This window comes from Podarcis tiliguerta (assembly GCF_965153285.1).
Source record: "Podarcis tiliguerta genome assembly, chromosome: 16".
Classification (NCBI taxonomy): Eukaryota; Metazoa; Chordata; class Lepidosauria; order Squamata; family Lacertidae; genus Podarcis; species Podarcis tiliguerta.
Genome location: NC_139549.1, coordinates 17,339,315 through 17,354,211, shown reverse-complemented (window position 1 = coordinate 17,354,211; position 14,897 = coordinate 17,339,315). Strand labels below are relative to the sequence as shown.

Below are 14,897 nucleotides of genomic sequence, written 5' to 3'. Positions count from 1 at the left end.
GTCACTGGAAGAACAGGATGCTGGACCTTTGGCCTGATCCAGCTGCCTCTCCTTACGTTCTTATGAGTGTGGCTGAAGTGGCCCTGCCTGTGTCTCACCTGGAACACTTCCTGCAATCAAATCCATACAGAAAAAATCCTCCTACACAGAAAACCAGCATATTATGTGGTGGTGGCGGCGCTGGGGGTCTAGCCTTGCGATGCTAGTTGTTGAAAAGCTAAATTTCATCCAGTCACATGAGTTCCCACACACCTGTAATCTGAAGTACAATTACAGGTGAAGTACGATTAGGATTATTGGCTGAGGTTGGAAGCTGGGGAAATAGAGGCATGCCCTGCTCTGTGCTGAATCCAAAGCAGGAGGGGAATATGGGGGTGTCTCCTAACAACTCTCAGTACCCTGAACAAACTACACTTCCTTGGATTCTTGCGGGGAAGCTGTAACTGTTTAAAGTGGCATGATATAGCTTTCAATGTGTAGGTTGGGAAGGACTCTTGCCTGATAGCCTGGAGAGCTGCTGCCAGTCAGTGTCAACAATACTGGGCTAGATGGGTCAGTAGTCTGGCTAGGGAAAAGGCAGTATTATATATTCAGCGGTCTGTGTTTGCCTGAGCTTGAGTCTGGACTAAGGATCCTGAGCTCCTGTGTTCTGATTTGATACATGATGCCCAATCACAGAACATTTCAGAATTTGGGCCTCTGCCATTGGTCCTTGAACTCTGAGTCGTGATTCGCAGCTTGGAAGTTTAGACAGCCAATCACGTTGGGAGTGGCCCAGGCTTTCAGAAATGTATATAAGCAGTTGCTTTGCCCCTGTTTGCCAGTCATGTAGTTCAATAAAAGGTTCTTGCTGTTATCACTGCATCTTTCATCGTGGGAACCCACCTACACTTCAGGCAGCTTCCTTTGTTCCCATGTAGTACAAAGCAAGTTCTTACTCCCAGTAAGATGTTATGGGTGCCATTAATGGGTGGAAGAGTGGGAAATGAGACGGATCTGACCCCCAGGGACACAATCCACCTTCAGAAAGTTCTTCCAAACAAGCCCCTCTGAAAGGAACAGAAGTTGTGCAAAACTATTGATGTGCAATGTATGTAAGCCCCAGAAAAGAAAAAGATCTGGGGTGATTCCTCCTGACCCCAAGGCTCAAGAAGCCCCTTAGAAATGCAGTTTTGGGGAAACATAGAACAAAGTTATTGTCAGTCCCAATGCAATAAAAGGCAGTGGACAGCTTTGCCAATCAGACCTGATTTCTAAATGTAAATAAAACTTGGCTTCACTGTGTAAGATTGATTTTTATATTCTGCTTTGCAGATCCAACTGGTACCTGCAAGATGCTAGATCTCTGCTGTCCAGCAGCTGAGGTTTAAAAAGGTAAAGGTACCCCTGCCCGTACGGGCCAGTCGTGACCGACTCTAGGGTTGTGCGCTCATCTCGCTCAAGAGGCCGGGAGCCAGCGCCGTCCGAAGACACTTCCAGGTCACGTGGCCAGCGTGACGAAGCTGCTCTGGCGAGCCTGCACCAGTGCAGCACACGGAAACGCCGTTTACCTTCCCGCTAGAAAGCGGTACCTATTTATCTACTTGCACTTAAGAGTGCTTTCGAACTGCTAGGTGGGCAGGAGCTGGGACCGAACGACGGGAGCTCACCCTGCTGCGGGGATTCGAACCGCCGACCTTACGATCAGCAAGTCCTAGGCACTGAGGTTTTACCCACAGTGCCACCTGCGTCCCTAGCTGAGGTTTAGCAAAGTGTATTTTCATGAGAAGCTGTTTTAACTCATCATGCTCAGGTCTTGCAGAGCTCACATTGTCGGGGGAACCCTGCAGTGAAGGCAAAAGTGACCAGAAGCGATGAAGTTCTCATTATAACTAGAGAGAAGGAAATGAGAACCCCTCTTAAAGAGAGAGAAAAAAGGTGTCTCCCACTCAGAGCTGGGAAAGAGCTGGCCGTTCATGTTATCTGGGCCAATAGCTATTCCTAGTTAATCTCCCTCCAGGTTACTTTTGTGGTCTCTGTGCGAGTAAATCCAAGATTAAATTGGTGACTTTTTATTGTGGACTTTGAAACCATAACATGCTGGGTTACGGCATGGCTGTGCTAGCGGGGGCTGATGTGAGTTGTAGTCCAAAACATCTGGGGGGCACCAGGTGGGCGAACACTGCTATATACTTTTATGTATAGCAAGGTAATAGTTTCCCACATTTCATTTCCCTCCAAGCTGTTTGCAATCCCTGCTTCCCCTCCAAAAAAGATGTGTCTTTATACCTATAGCTCAGGGCAACACTTCATGCATGATGAAGTAGTCTGTGAAAGCTTATGCCGTAACTAATATGTTACTTTTTAAGATGACACAAGATCTCGCCCTTGTCATGACTTCATCTCTCGGGGTTATCCAGTTGTGACATCCTGCTTGGTTAAAGAAGACTTCCACTTCTCTCCCCTCGGCAGCTTCTCAGTTCCCTCCCCCAAATCTGGCCCACAGGGTAGGGGAACTCTGGAGCAGATTTGGGTGGGTGGGCGCTGAAGAGGAGACAAGAGGAAGGGAGACCCCGTAACACCCCAGGGTGTGATGTTGGATCTCGTCCACCACTTCAATGCAGTGGTACCTCAGGTTAAGTACCTACTTAATTCATTCCCGAGGTCCGTTCTTAACCTGAAACTGTTCTTAACCTGAAGCACCACTTTAGCTAATGGGGCCTCCCGCTGCCGCCACGCCACCGGAGCACAATTTCTGTTCTCATCCTGAAGCAAAGTTCTTAACCCAAGGTACTATTTCTGGGTTAGCAGAGTCTGTAACCTGAAGCGTATGTAACCTGAGGTACCACTGTACCTTCATTTCTAATGTTAAAATAATGCTTCAGACCTACCTCACAGTGCTGTCACAGGGATTACTGATATCACGGATGCGAAGCTCTTTGTATGAATGCTCTAAGGCACTGATTTGAACCCAAATCATTATTTTTAAGACAGATCACTGGGACATAAGAAGAAGACTACTGGATTAGGGCAGCGGCCCATATCGTTCAGCATCTCATTCTCAGAGTGGTAAAGTAAAGGACCCCTGGACGGTAAAGTCCAGTCAAAGGCAACTATGGGGTTGTGGCGCACATCTCGCTTTCAGGCTGAGGGAGCAGGCGTTCATCCACAAACAGCTTTTCCAGGTCATGTGGCCAGCATGACTAAACTGCTTCTGGCGCAACAGGACACCATGATGGAAACCAGAGCGCACAGAAAAGTCGTTTACCTTCCCGCTGCAGCGGTACCTATTTATCTATTTGCACTGGTGTGCTTTCGAACTGCTAGGTTGGCAACAACAGAGTGGACCAACAGCTGTCTGTGGGAAGCCCACAAGCAGCACCAGACCATAAGAACCCTCTCCCCTTCTGTGGCTTCCAGCAACTGGTATTCAGAAGCATGACTGCCTCCAACCATAGAGAGCGGAGCCATTGTGGCTAGTAGCCATTGATAGCCTTGTCCTTCATCAATTTGTCCAGACTTCTTTTAAAGCCATTCAAGTTGGTGGCCACCACTGCCTCCAACTTGAACCTGAGCTTGTGTATTACCTCCTCCCGCCCAACCATTTTCCTTCTGTGCTGTGTCTCTTTCAGATTCTAAGCCTGAAGGCAAGGACTGCCTCTTTTGTAGTGGTTTGTAAACCACTCAGAGAGTGATTTTTTGCTGATGAGTCAGCTTTTTTTTTAAAAAATGAAACACTTAAAATAAAAAGATTTAAAAACAACAACTATTACTACTACCACCATTTGCAGAGAGGCTAAGCCAAAGGAAGGCACAAGGAATTTTGAATGGCTGGTTGCACAATCCGTCCATTGCAGCAAGATTGAGACATGGTCTCCCCTTGGGTCAGTTCTGCTTTCCTCCCACTCAGGAGCCCTTAATGACATCCAGTAAACCTGTATCTTGATAGAGCTGCCCCCCTTCCACCCCCCTGTTCTCTCCTAACTTCAGGATAAATTCTTCAGCCACTTAGCCTTTCCGTCTTTTAAAATGGGCTTAAATATTCTGGAATAAGGGTACCTGGTAGCAGGAGAAGGAAGAGGTAGCAGGAGCAGCTGTATGGCCCCATCATTATCACTCCAGTCGGAATCCACACTAGTAGCAGGACGTCCCGAAAGAAAATCGAGGCCGTTTGGACATTTGGACCCTCGCCTCAGCAGCTGAGTGGTGGCGTTTGCAGAAGCAGCAGAGCCTCAAAGGTTACACTGTCTTCTGCTGGCCTCTCTCGTACACCACCAATTTTTTTTTTCCTTTCCCTCCTTCATCTCGGGAAAAAAGTTCCAATTGGCTGCTAAAAATAAATTAGACGTTCAGCCTTCCCTCTGTGCTCCTTCCTCCGTCATGTAGATGCAACTCGCTTTAAAAAAGAAAAAGGAAAAAGAGAGGGAAGGGAAAAGTTATTTATTTTAAAAGATACCAAAATCACAAAGTAGAAAACAACCCAAATTATATGCCGGAAAATGGAGAGAAAATTGCTCATATTTTGTGGGTGAACCATGGTGATAAAAAGCTGTAAGAGACCAAGAGTCGCTGTCTGATATTCTTTAAGTTTTAACCATCTCTGACCGTACACAGAGTGCAATTATTTTACTGCTGAATAAGCACAGCCGATTCTCCCACCTGAGGCATTCCAGGAACAGACAGCCCCAACTTCACTGGCAATGATCTTCAATGACACTCTTCATTTTTATAAACAAGCATTTCCTGTTGTTGTTTATTAATTATTAGTTTTATTAAAGTAGCTGACACACTTCTCTGACATTTCCTAGGCTTCACTCCAACCCTGAGATGGCCCTGGAACTTGATGGCAATGCCAGCCGTGGTCTCAGCCCTGGAACGTAGGATGGAATAATTAAAATGAGTTAGCCTCTGAACATATGTAGAGTGTAATTTCTCCACAATCATAGCCATTCCCTAAACATTTGTGAAAACAAGGATCAGGGCCTCTTGATAGACTTCAGGGGATGCTTGTCCCAGTGTCACCAATGCCACAATACAGTGGTACCTTGGGTTAAGTACTTAATTCGTTCCGGAGATCCATTCTTAACCTGAAACTGTTCTTAACTTGAGGTACCACTTTAGCAAATGGGGCCTCCCACTGCTGCCGTGCGATTTCTGTTCTCATCCTGAAGCAAAGTTCTTAACCTGAGGTAATATTTTTGGGTTAGCAGAGTCTGTAATCTGAAGCGTATGTAACCCGAGGTACCACTGTACTTAAGACTGTGGAACTCACAGACTGTGGAACTCATTCCCACAGCAACTTGGATGGCTTTAAAGCAGGATGGGACAAATTAATGGAAGAGAAGGCTATCAATGGCTATGAGCCATGGTTGTTATGCTCTGCCTCCAAAGTCAGAGGCAGCAATGCTTCTGAATACCAGTCACTGGGTACCCTAAGAGCAGGGAGAGTTCTTGTGCTCAGGTGCTGCTTGCAGGTTCCCCACAGGTAGGCCAACCACTGTGAGAATAAGATGCTGGCCTAGATGGGCCACTGGCCTGATCCAGCAAGCTCTTCATATGCTCGATGCAGTTGAGTCAGTAAAAGACAACATTTGTGTGTGTGTTTGTCGGTTTCCTTCCGCTTGTAAAGCTTTGCCGTTGCCCTGGAGCAGCAAATTCCTTTGTGGTAAGAAATTAAAAGGTTTGTGTGGAAAGCGAGTAGGAGCTTTGTGCAACCGAAACCCCGAATTAAGGACTCCATGTCAGCACAATGGGGCATGGGAGCGGCCTCCCAAACCGAGCCACTCCTTGCCACAGTGGTCCAGTCTGAGCAGGAACTTCGAAACATTTGTGGAAGTGAAGCCATTTTCCTTCTCCCTGAAGCCCTCAGCATTCAATGGAGCAGCAGTACAGGCTGAATCAAGGTTTTGAGCAGGCGGAGGACAAGATGCTCTCTCAGTACTGCCCGAGGACACCCCTTCCACCTTGACACTGTCACAACTGCCCATTCACTCACCCTGCTTTGCCTCTGGGCCGAATCCACTAGAGGATAAGGAGTGAGCTGCTGGTGGCTCCTTTTATGGCTTGCTCCCCTGGAGAGGGCAAGTGAACAGGTGGCAGCAACAGCGATGGGCGGCAACAGGGAAGGATCCGGGGATTAACTAGGAGGCCCCTGCCGTGCCCATGGGCATGTGCCTGGCAGTGCCAACCTCGTTGGCAATTGCACTTATTGACTACAGCAGGAGAACATGCAGCCCTCGGGCCGGTCTTGGCCAACTAGGGGTTCAGTTAGGCCCACAAGACCCAACCCCCCCCCCAAAAGCACACCCATCAGCTCATATCACTGATGAATCCTGAATATTTATATTCTGAAGACACAAAATGCCAGATTTTCCATAGGTGCTTAAGGGCACAGGCCGGATTTGCCTCGGAGCAAATTGAGACATTTAGTGGCTTTGCAGTGCATCTTGGATTTGAAAGAAGGTGCTGGGCAGCCATGACCTTCACACTCTTCCTGTCCTGCCAACTCCAGAGATAGACAGATGGGTCATGGGGACCCATCATGGGTAGGTCATTCATTCCTGAGGGTGCAGCTCCCCCTGGTGGACAAACACACCCACAGCCCCCATTGCTGAGCCTTCTTTCTGAAATAAGTATAGCAGAAGCAGAGTATATTTAATATGGGGGAGAAATGGGAATATTTCTGGCTCACAGTTAGGTGAGCTTTTCTGGACATTTGCCTGTCTTTCCTGTAATAGTCTTGGTTTATTTCTTTATTTTAAATTGTCTATACACACTGTATTTCCCCCCTTCTTTTTATTTACTTACTGTTAGCTGAAGAACACTACTCAGGACACTGGATGGAACAATGCTTTTAGAATATTTTTAACTGTAACTGCTTTTAGATGGTTTAATTGCAATTATTTTTTAGATTTTTTTTCTCCCTTTGCTCGTTTTTAAATTATGTAGAAGTTTGCCGTGCTGGGCAACTCCAGAAGGAAGAGCCTGATATAAATTCTATTATTATTATTATTATTATTATTATTATTATTATTATTATTATTATATCCCGCCCTCCCCAGCCAAAGCCAAGCTCAGAGCGGCTAACGTCAAATGTTTAATACATTAACATAAAATCAGACAATCAATTAAAATACATCCTCAAATCAGATCAGGATCAGAATAAATAATAATAATAATAATAATAATAATAATAATAATATCTTTATTGTCATAAAATAATATCTTTATTGTCATAAAATCCAATCGGATGGCAACCGACAGATTAGGGTTGGGGACCTTAAATGCTCACCAGGCCCAACTGTTTGTGCTGAACTTATATGGGCCTGTGAGAAAAATTGGGAGGCCACTTTCATGCAAGTTCTTAGGAAAGCTCTGTCTTGCAGGCCCTGAGGAAAGATGTCAAGTCCCACAGGGCCCTAGTCTTTTGTGACAGAGCGTTCCACCAGATTGGAGCCACAGCCGAGAAAGCCCTGGCTCTAGTTGAGGCCAGCCTAACCTCTCTGTGGCCTGGGACCAAACATATTTGGGGGGGGGGGATTTTTAACTTCTTTTGCTTCTTAAAATTTTTGCTCAGAAAAAAAAATCACAAATTTATAGTTTGGCAGCAAAAAAGCAATGTGCTTTATAAATTTGCTATAAATTTGTGATTTTTTTTCTGATCTGAGCAAAAAAATACACAAATCCAGCCAAATGGGTGGGGTATAATTATTATTATTATTATTATTATTATTATTTTATTTTGTGTGTGTGTGTGTGTGTGTGCACGCGTGCAGGGTGTATGTGTATGTTCTTCTTCTTTTTGGAAATCACTTGTGGTGTAGATCCGCCTTTTATGCAGACCTGTCTTCCATGAACATGGTCTTAACAGTGTGTCCGTAAGTGACTGTGGAGGCAAATTCTATATCCACATGCCCTTCCACAGCAGGGACATAGGTTTCCAGGCAGGAGTTGATCATGATGAGGGTTTGCCAAACATACCTTCCTCTTAGAACATTTCTCCCTTTCGTCCTGAGTTCAAGCGTCTTCAAAGTCCATGACACCTTTGGTAAAGGCTGTTCTCCAATTGGAGCGCTCACAGCCCAGTGTTTCCCAATTGTCAGTGTTTATACAGTACATTTTTCTAGATTTGCCTTGAGAGACTTATGTTGTCCACCAGTATTTCGCTTTCCATTCTTTAGTTGGGAATAGAGTAATTGCTTTGGAAGACGATAATCAGGCATCCAAACAACAGGACCAGTCCAGTGAAGTTGATGTTGAAGAATCATTGCTTCGGGACTGGTGATCTTTGCTTCTTCCAATACACTGGCATTAGCTCGCCTGTCTTCCCAAGTGATGTGTAAAATTTCTCAGAGACACCGTTGATGGACTCTTTCAAGATACTGTAGTTCTAGTTACAGGAGGTAATATATAATATAATATAATATAATATAATATAATATAATATAATAATATAATATAATATAAATTTACTTCCAGTGGCACCTTAGGGACCAACTAAGTTAGTTATTGGTATGAGCTTTCGTGTGCATGCACACTTCTTCAGATATTGTAGTGTGTGTGTGTGTAGGGTGATTATAAAATGTTAGCAAATGCGCAATTATTCCCCCTCCGCCCTCTTTTCGCGCGTTCCTCAAATTATCCCGCCTTTTCGGTTCTCCCAATAACAAGAGCCTCCCTCCTCCATAGAGAAACCGCCGAGAAACCTAGAGTGCCGCAGCCGTCCTGTTTTTATGGCGCTCCGACCATAGAAAGATCGTCTCCATCGAATCTCTATGAGCTTAGCTCTGGACTTCCCTGGGCAAACGTAGGAAGCCTAGAGCGCCCTCTAGGCCGCGCTCCTCACGCCCAGCTTTCCTGTGTTACCCGGAAGTGGTACCCAGGGGAGCGCGGGAGCGACGGTTGAGGCGAGAGAGCAGGTGAGCGGCTCGGAGGGCGGGAAAGGGAGCGGGGGCGGCCAGGGGCTACCGGCGGTGAGGGGGGCGGGTGAAGCCCCTCAGGTTTGTGGGAGGCTGGCGGCTGCTTGGATGGTGATAAGAACCGTAAGCGAGTGGCCATGAGGCGCCGCCGCCACCGCCTTTCCCTCCACCCGCCCTCTTCACTTGAGGCGTATTAATGGAGCCTCTTTAATCCACAAACATTACACACCAGGAACTTCATGCTGAGCAGTTTGAGCTTCTCTCTCCTCCCACCGTCCTCTCCATGTATTAATCTTTTTCATCATGGTGTCTGCCTACCTTCCAGGGATGTTGTTTGGCTTATTCGTTTTAGGCCTCTCCTTTTTGCTTAAGGGCGGTTTCACAGAGAGAAAGACTCCAGGATTAACAGAAGGAATTGCAGTAAAACAGCTGAAGGGAAGTTTGTTTTTAAACTTTTTTTAAAAAAAGTTTGAAAATCACTCCCCCAAGATGTTTGTTTTAATGTTCGCTTCCAGAAAGGGGATTCCTGCTCCAATAACTCACAAGTGAAGCTGTCAAAGCAGTTACTGATTTTAAAAAAAGAGAGGCTGGGTTTGCCCCTGATGGATAAGCAATGTGGGTTTTCGGGGAGAGAAATGTTAAAATGGGCAAAGAGGGGATTATGCAATCCCTCAGATTATGGGGAACTGATTTGGCCTTTGTTGTAGTTACCAAACACAATTCGGGAAGTACCAAAGTGCAGCGTGTTGACTTTTTATGGTATGTAAAAATATCTCCCATTTTCTCCATGAATAATCAGGCAATATCTGATTGGGGAGAAAGTTCAACCAAGCACATTCACAACTCAGTCCTGAGTGTAGTTAGTGGGCTGAACGCTAAATCCTAGTTCACTGCATTCTTAAGCAGTTTTTAAAAAAGGAATGAGTCCCAGTGAACAGTGAACCCTATGGTACTCAGAAGTAAGTCAATAGGAGTTCAATTGAGCTTACACCCAGATAAATGGATTAATGGGGCGTAACACTGAAAGCCTTACAGTACTGTACTTGGAAATGATTTGTTGGAACATTTCCAAATGTTTTGGGATGTAATATTAAGACACAACAATGTAACATTGTTTGAAGCCCTCCCAAAGAAACTGACTGGCTTGAATGAGATTTGTCTTTGTTCTGCCTTAGTTGTTGGGGATAGAAAGACAGTTGACTTGTGAGGTAGTGCCTGTCAGTTCCTCTGTGCTGAGCTACCTAAGATTTTCCTTAATTCATTGTGTCTTATTTCAACCTTCCCATCTCTGGCTTAGGTTGCCTCATCTTCCCCAAGTATTTTGCAAGGGAGCGTTTGGGTGTGGTAGACTTTTTCCATGGGGGTTGTTGCTAGTAAAATCAGAAAGGTGGGAGGAGAAGGTGAGGCAAAGTGGTGCAGGCACCTACACTCTTCCCAAGCAGGCTGCTTGACTTGGCTCTTCACCCCTCACCCAAGTGTTCCCACCACCTGCCCTCCCCACAATTGTAATATATATTTTTTTGGTATTGTATTGTAAACTGCCCTGTGATCTTCAGATGAAGGGCGGTATAGAAATTTGATTTAACAACAATAATAATCTGTACTCACATTTGTTGATTGGTTTTCTCACATAAATTTAGCTTTGGGGGCTCTGCTCTGAAGCAGCAAACAGTCTGATATTGAGTGCTGACTCAGAGCTCTGACCTTAGTAGGTGGGTTTATTTTCATCCTAAACCTGTAACGCTAACAAATAGCCTTTTTTACTATTATTTGGAAGATGAAGTAAGAACTTTGGCATTAGGATTCCAGCCTCAGTGAACCAAAGCAACCTAATGCTGGAGAGAGAGGAGGGGTTAGGACAGGTATAGGTAGCCAACAGTCCCTCAGAAGTTGTTGAGCTACAACTCTCATCATCCTTACCTACCGGCCATGCTATCTGGGGCTGGTGGAGTTGGAAGCCTTAACATCTAGAGGAGCACTACAGTGGTACCTCGGGTTACGAACTTAATTCGTTCTGGAGGTCTGTTCTTAACCCGAAACCGCTCTTAACCTGAGGCGCGCTTTCGCTAATGGGGCCTTCTGCTGCTGCCGCCGCCGCACACATGGGTGTGCAATTTCCGTTCTCATTCTGGGGCAAAGTTCTCAACCCAAGGTACTACTTCCAGATTAGCGGAGTTTGTAACCTGAAGTGTTTGTAACCCAAAGCATTTGTAACCTGAGGTACCACTGTACTAGCTTTCTTGACTGCATCAGAAGACTAGCATTCACCTGAATGAGTGAGTGGCTACCTCTGGTGTTCCTTCCACCAGCAATAGAACCAAGAGGATTCTGTGGAGGTGAGGTAGAATGTGAAAGTGCTTGGATCTCCTGAGTCCTAGGCTGGTTTCTCTCCTGAAGAGCAGCCCAACATAGGTCCTTCTGTGTCATCCTGGTAGTGCTGGAACAAAAGAACCCCCTAAGCCACCTTCTGCCCTGGCTGGTGATGGTTCTGCTGTTCCAGTTAGCCCCAGGTGCCAGTGAGGAATCAAAGGAGACCAAGCCCCACCTCATTCCACTGAGTGTTCTTCAATTCACTCTCTGGTAGGTGGCGCTATTACCTTATTTAGCTGCCTGCCCTTCAGTACCGCTTTGCCTTATTTAGCTGTGTCAAGTAACACCTCTTGCTGCTTCCCTGGCTGTATTCCCTTACCAGGAGGCTATGTCATTATTGCAGTCATCAATCGGAGACTGTGTGAACCTAGGGAACAGTAGCAAGTGCCACCCTCTGGCTGGCTGCTGTTGGAATCGGAAACTTCCAAAGATTGCAGTAGCTGTTGTGAAAGCTGTAATGGCCCTAACTGAGCCCCCTCCCACTTTCCAAGTGTGAACTCTAGAACTGTCCAGTCAAACTTTAGCTTTTGGCCTCTTCCCCATCTCCCCTAAACTGGATACAGCTAGTAGGAGCAATGAGATCTTGTTTTTGCAGTCTCAGGTGCAACCATGGTTGAGAAGTGGTGCATTGCCTCTGACACTTGTGTTGGAAATAGTAACAGCGCTGCTGACTATGCTTTATTTTACAAATGGTTCTTTGCAAAAACACCCGCCCCCATTCTGTGTACAATCTGAGCAGTGGTGTGCTCTGAAAACTTTTGAATAAACATTTTCTGCTTCTGTAACCAACTGGGATCTGATCTAGTATGTCTGACTCACTTTGGTAACCAAACCCTAAAAATTAACATAAAAGCACTGCTTCCAAATAAATTGCTCAATAGCTGGAAGGAGATGATTTTTTTTTAATTATTTAAATTTAATTTCCTGATCACAATGTACATAATAAAGTATTAATCTGTGCTCAAAGCTTTAGCTGTTAATTGTTTTTACTTGATATTTGCTTTAAGATATGTACATAACACATTAACATAAGCTTATGTACCAGTCCTTGCACACACAGCGAGCTGAACTTTATATATATTTGTGTGTGAGCTCAAAAAAGTTAATTACAGCTTAAAAACTGCCTAGTTTATATATTGGCTCATTTACATTTGAAACATAGAAGTCTGGTTTGCATTTTATTTATTCAGGCAAACATCAAACAAGCTATGGTTCATGGCTTGTTTCTGACTTGGGTGTGCATTGTTTGTTTGAAAGGAACAAGTCATGCACTGAGTTCTCACAACACAACAAGCCATACTCTGATATGTTTGTGTGTGCCACCTGCATAGGGGATGGGTGAAAAGCCTTATTCACATTTAAACTAAGATTTAACATGGCATTTGAGCCAGGTCACTATCTTTAAATACATCCTCCAACTTGGACAACAAATCTCAGTAAAAAAATTTTTTACCACAGTATCAAAATAAACACTAAGTGTTGCCAAACACATAAATTAGCAAAGTGTACACATTTAATTTATGCTACAGTTCCTCATTTACATGCATGTTTTACAAGTGGAAAATGTTCTGTGCCTCTGCATCTAAGGTATGGTGTGGTAACATCCATGGGCATTCTAAAGAAAGCTACCTAATGCTGGAGAATTATTGGCTAATTCACTGCAGGCTTTTTGGCCAACCAGGCAGGGGAGTATACACTCCTAATGCCCCCGTTGACATGGCTCACTCTGTTTCTTCCTCCCTGGAATAGTAAACAAATAAGCTGTATAACAGTTGCAGTTCTAGCATCCTGTGGGTTTTCTCAACTGCCTGGTGATGCTACCCACCCTTTAGTTCTGACACCTCACCACTGATCTCTTGAGTTCTTTTGCAGGCAGAGCTGCAGGCAACATGACCACCAGTCAGAAGCATCGGGACTTCGTGGCTGAGCCCATGGGGGACAAGTCTGTTGGTACTTTAGCTGGCATTGGAGATGTACTTGGCAGGAAGCTGGAAGACAAAGGCTTTGACAAGGTATCTTCTGGGCCATTGGGTCTGAAAGCAAAATAGGTTTATGGTGTAGGAAATGAACTTGGGCAGATTGATGCTTTCTAGCCTCCAGACAAGCCTCTGCAGGGGGGGGGGGTCACTTCAGAGGTACCAGGAGTACCTGCAGGACTACAAGATCAGGAGAGACATGCTCCATTTTGATGACTGCTGCAGCCTGCTTTTCAGGGCCTATGCAATGCAGCAGTCATTTTGAATCTCAGTAGGCCTGCGTTCAATTAGTCTTTGTGGTAGAGTGAGTAATAATAATATAACAATAATTTATTATTTGTACCCCACCCATCTGGCTGGGTTTCCCCAGCCACTCTGGGCGGCTTCCACAAAGACAAAAATTACACTAATATGTCATACGTTAAAAACTTCCCTTAACAGGGCTGCCTTAAGATGTCTTCTGAATGCCAGGTAGTTGTTTATCTATGAGGACTTGAACCCAAGTCTTGGGTCCAAAACTCAAACTGCTGCACTGAAAGGATAACTTCTGTGTTCCCAGATTTTCTGTGCTTCTAGAACAGCGTTTCACAACCTTGAGTCCTCAAGATAGTTTGGGTTACAACTCCCATCAAACTGAGGCAGCTGTAGTCCAAAACCTCTGGAGGGCACCTGGTCGCGGAGGGGTATTCTGGAATTTTCATTCCCAAAGGGGTCTGATATAGGTAGCCTCTCTTTTTTTTACCCAAGTTGCTAATCCTCTTTGTGTGTGTGTCCCCTCCCCCTTGCTTTCTTGAACCCAGGCATACGTGGTTCTGGGACAGTTCTTAGTCCTGAAGAAGGACGAGGACCTCTTCCGCGAGTGGTTGAAGGACACGTGCGGTGCCAATGCCAAGCAATCCAGAGACTGTTATGGCTGCCTGAAGGAATGGTGTGATGCTTTCTTGTGAATGATGTTGGCCAAAGCCTGGTGGATGCTGTTAGGGCTTTTGTAGTTGAATAGAGATTGTTCCTCCCCATCTCTCTCAGCACCCACTTCTTATAAACCTTCTAGCATCTACATGGGCTGCTGGGGGCTATTGCTCCCAACACTGGGGTGGGGGGGGAGCCATGACTGCCTTTTAATGTAACTGAATCTTTTTTCCTCCAGGGAGAGGGTTGAGAAACATCAAATGTTCTAATTCGATGCTCCATGTAGGTCGTTTTTTATGTGGCTTTAATTGCAAGCCCCCTCACTGTTAGGCCACCCAACTCCAGAACCAGACCTGCCTGCTAACAATAATGGAAGTTCCCCTACTCCCTTTGTTTGAGCTCCAGTTAGACTGAGATTTACCTGTCAATTCTGAAGAAAAAAGATGTTATTAGGCCTATTATTTTTGTGATTTCTCTCCAGTGTTTGATCCCTGCTATAATTTTTATGCTACTCGGTTTATTGGCAAGAACCAAAAATCATTGCAAAGTTTTTAAATCAATAAAAATCAGCTGTGTTAACTATTCAGTGTTGCTTGAAAATTAATTGGAGTGAGCTGTTTCGGGGAAAGGGGTGCGGGAATCCAATTTGTGTCTTGATCCCACAAGGAAGTTTATTAAGGGTTTAGTATCTACCTGAGGTTGCTGAAGTGATGGCGAAAGTCAGGAGTTGTGAGTCTCAGCCTCA

General features: G+C 45.1%; 2 protein-coding genes across 3 annotated transcripts in view; one reads left to right on the top strand and one right to left on the bottom strand.

Annotated features, from left to right (window-relative positions):
- The window catches only part of ITGA10 (integrin subunit alpha 10), a 53,021-nt gene extending 48,644 nt beyond the window's left edge, over nucleotides 1-4,377 (bottom strand). The window contains exon 1 of the mRNA XM_083417287.1: nucleotides 4,039-4,377. Within this exon, the coding sequence (XP_083273413.1) occupies nucleotides 4,039-4,090 (52 nt within the window). The 5' untranslated portion in view covers nucleotides 4,091-4,377. The remainder of the gene's footprint in view (nucleotides 1-4,038) is intronic.
- A 4,366-nt stretch (nucleotides 4,378-8,743) lies between these two features.
- On the top strand, nucleotides 8,744-14,734 carry BANF1 (barrier to autointegration nuclear assembly factor 1). 2 transcript variants are annotated; one of them, XM_083417435.1, is made up of 3 exons: nucleotides 8,744-8,897; nucleotides 13,140-13,279; nucleotides 14,044-14,734. In XM_083417435.1, the coding sequence occupies exons 2-3, from the start codon at nucleotides 13,157-13,159 to the stop codon at nucleotides 14,188-14,190; spliced, it is 270 nt and encodes an 89-aa protein (XP_083273561.1). In that variant the 5' UTR covers nucleotides 8,744-8,897; nucleotides 13,140-13,156; the 3' UTR covers nucleotides 14,191-14,734. The 2 variants fall into 2 exon arrangements, with proteins under 2 accessions (XP_083273561.1, XP_083273562.1); XM_083417436.1 differs by lacking the exon at nucleotides 8,744-8,897 and adding an exon at nucleotides 11,344-11,477.
- The last annotated feature ends 163 nt before the right edge of the window (nucleotides 14,735-14,897 follow it).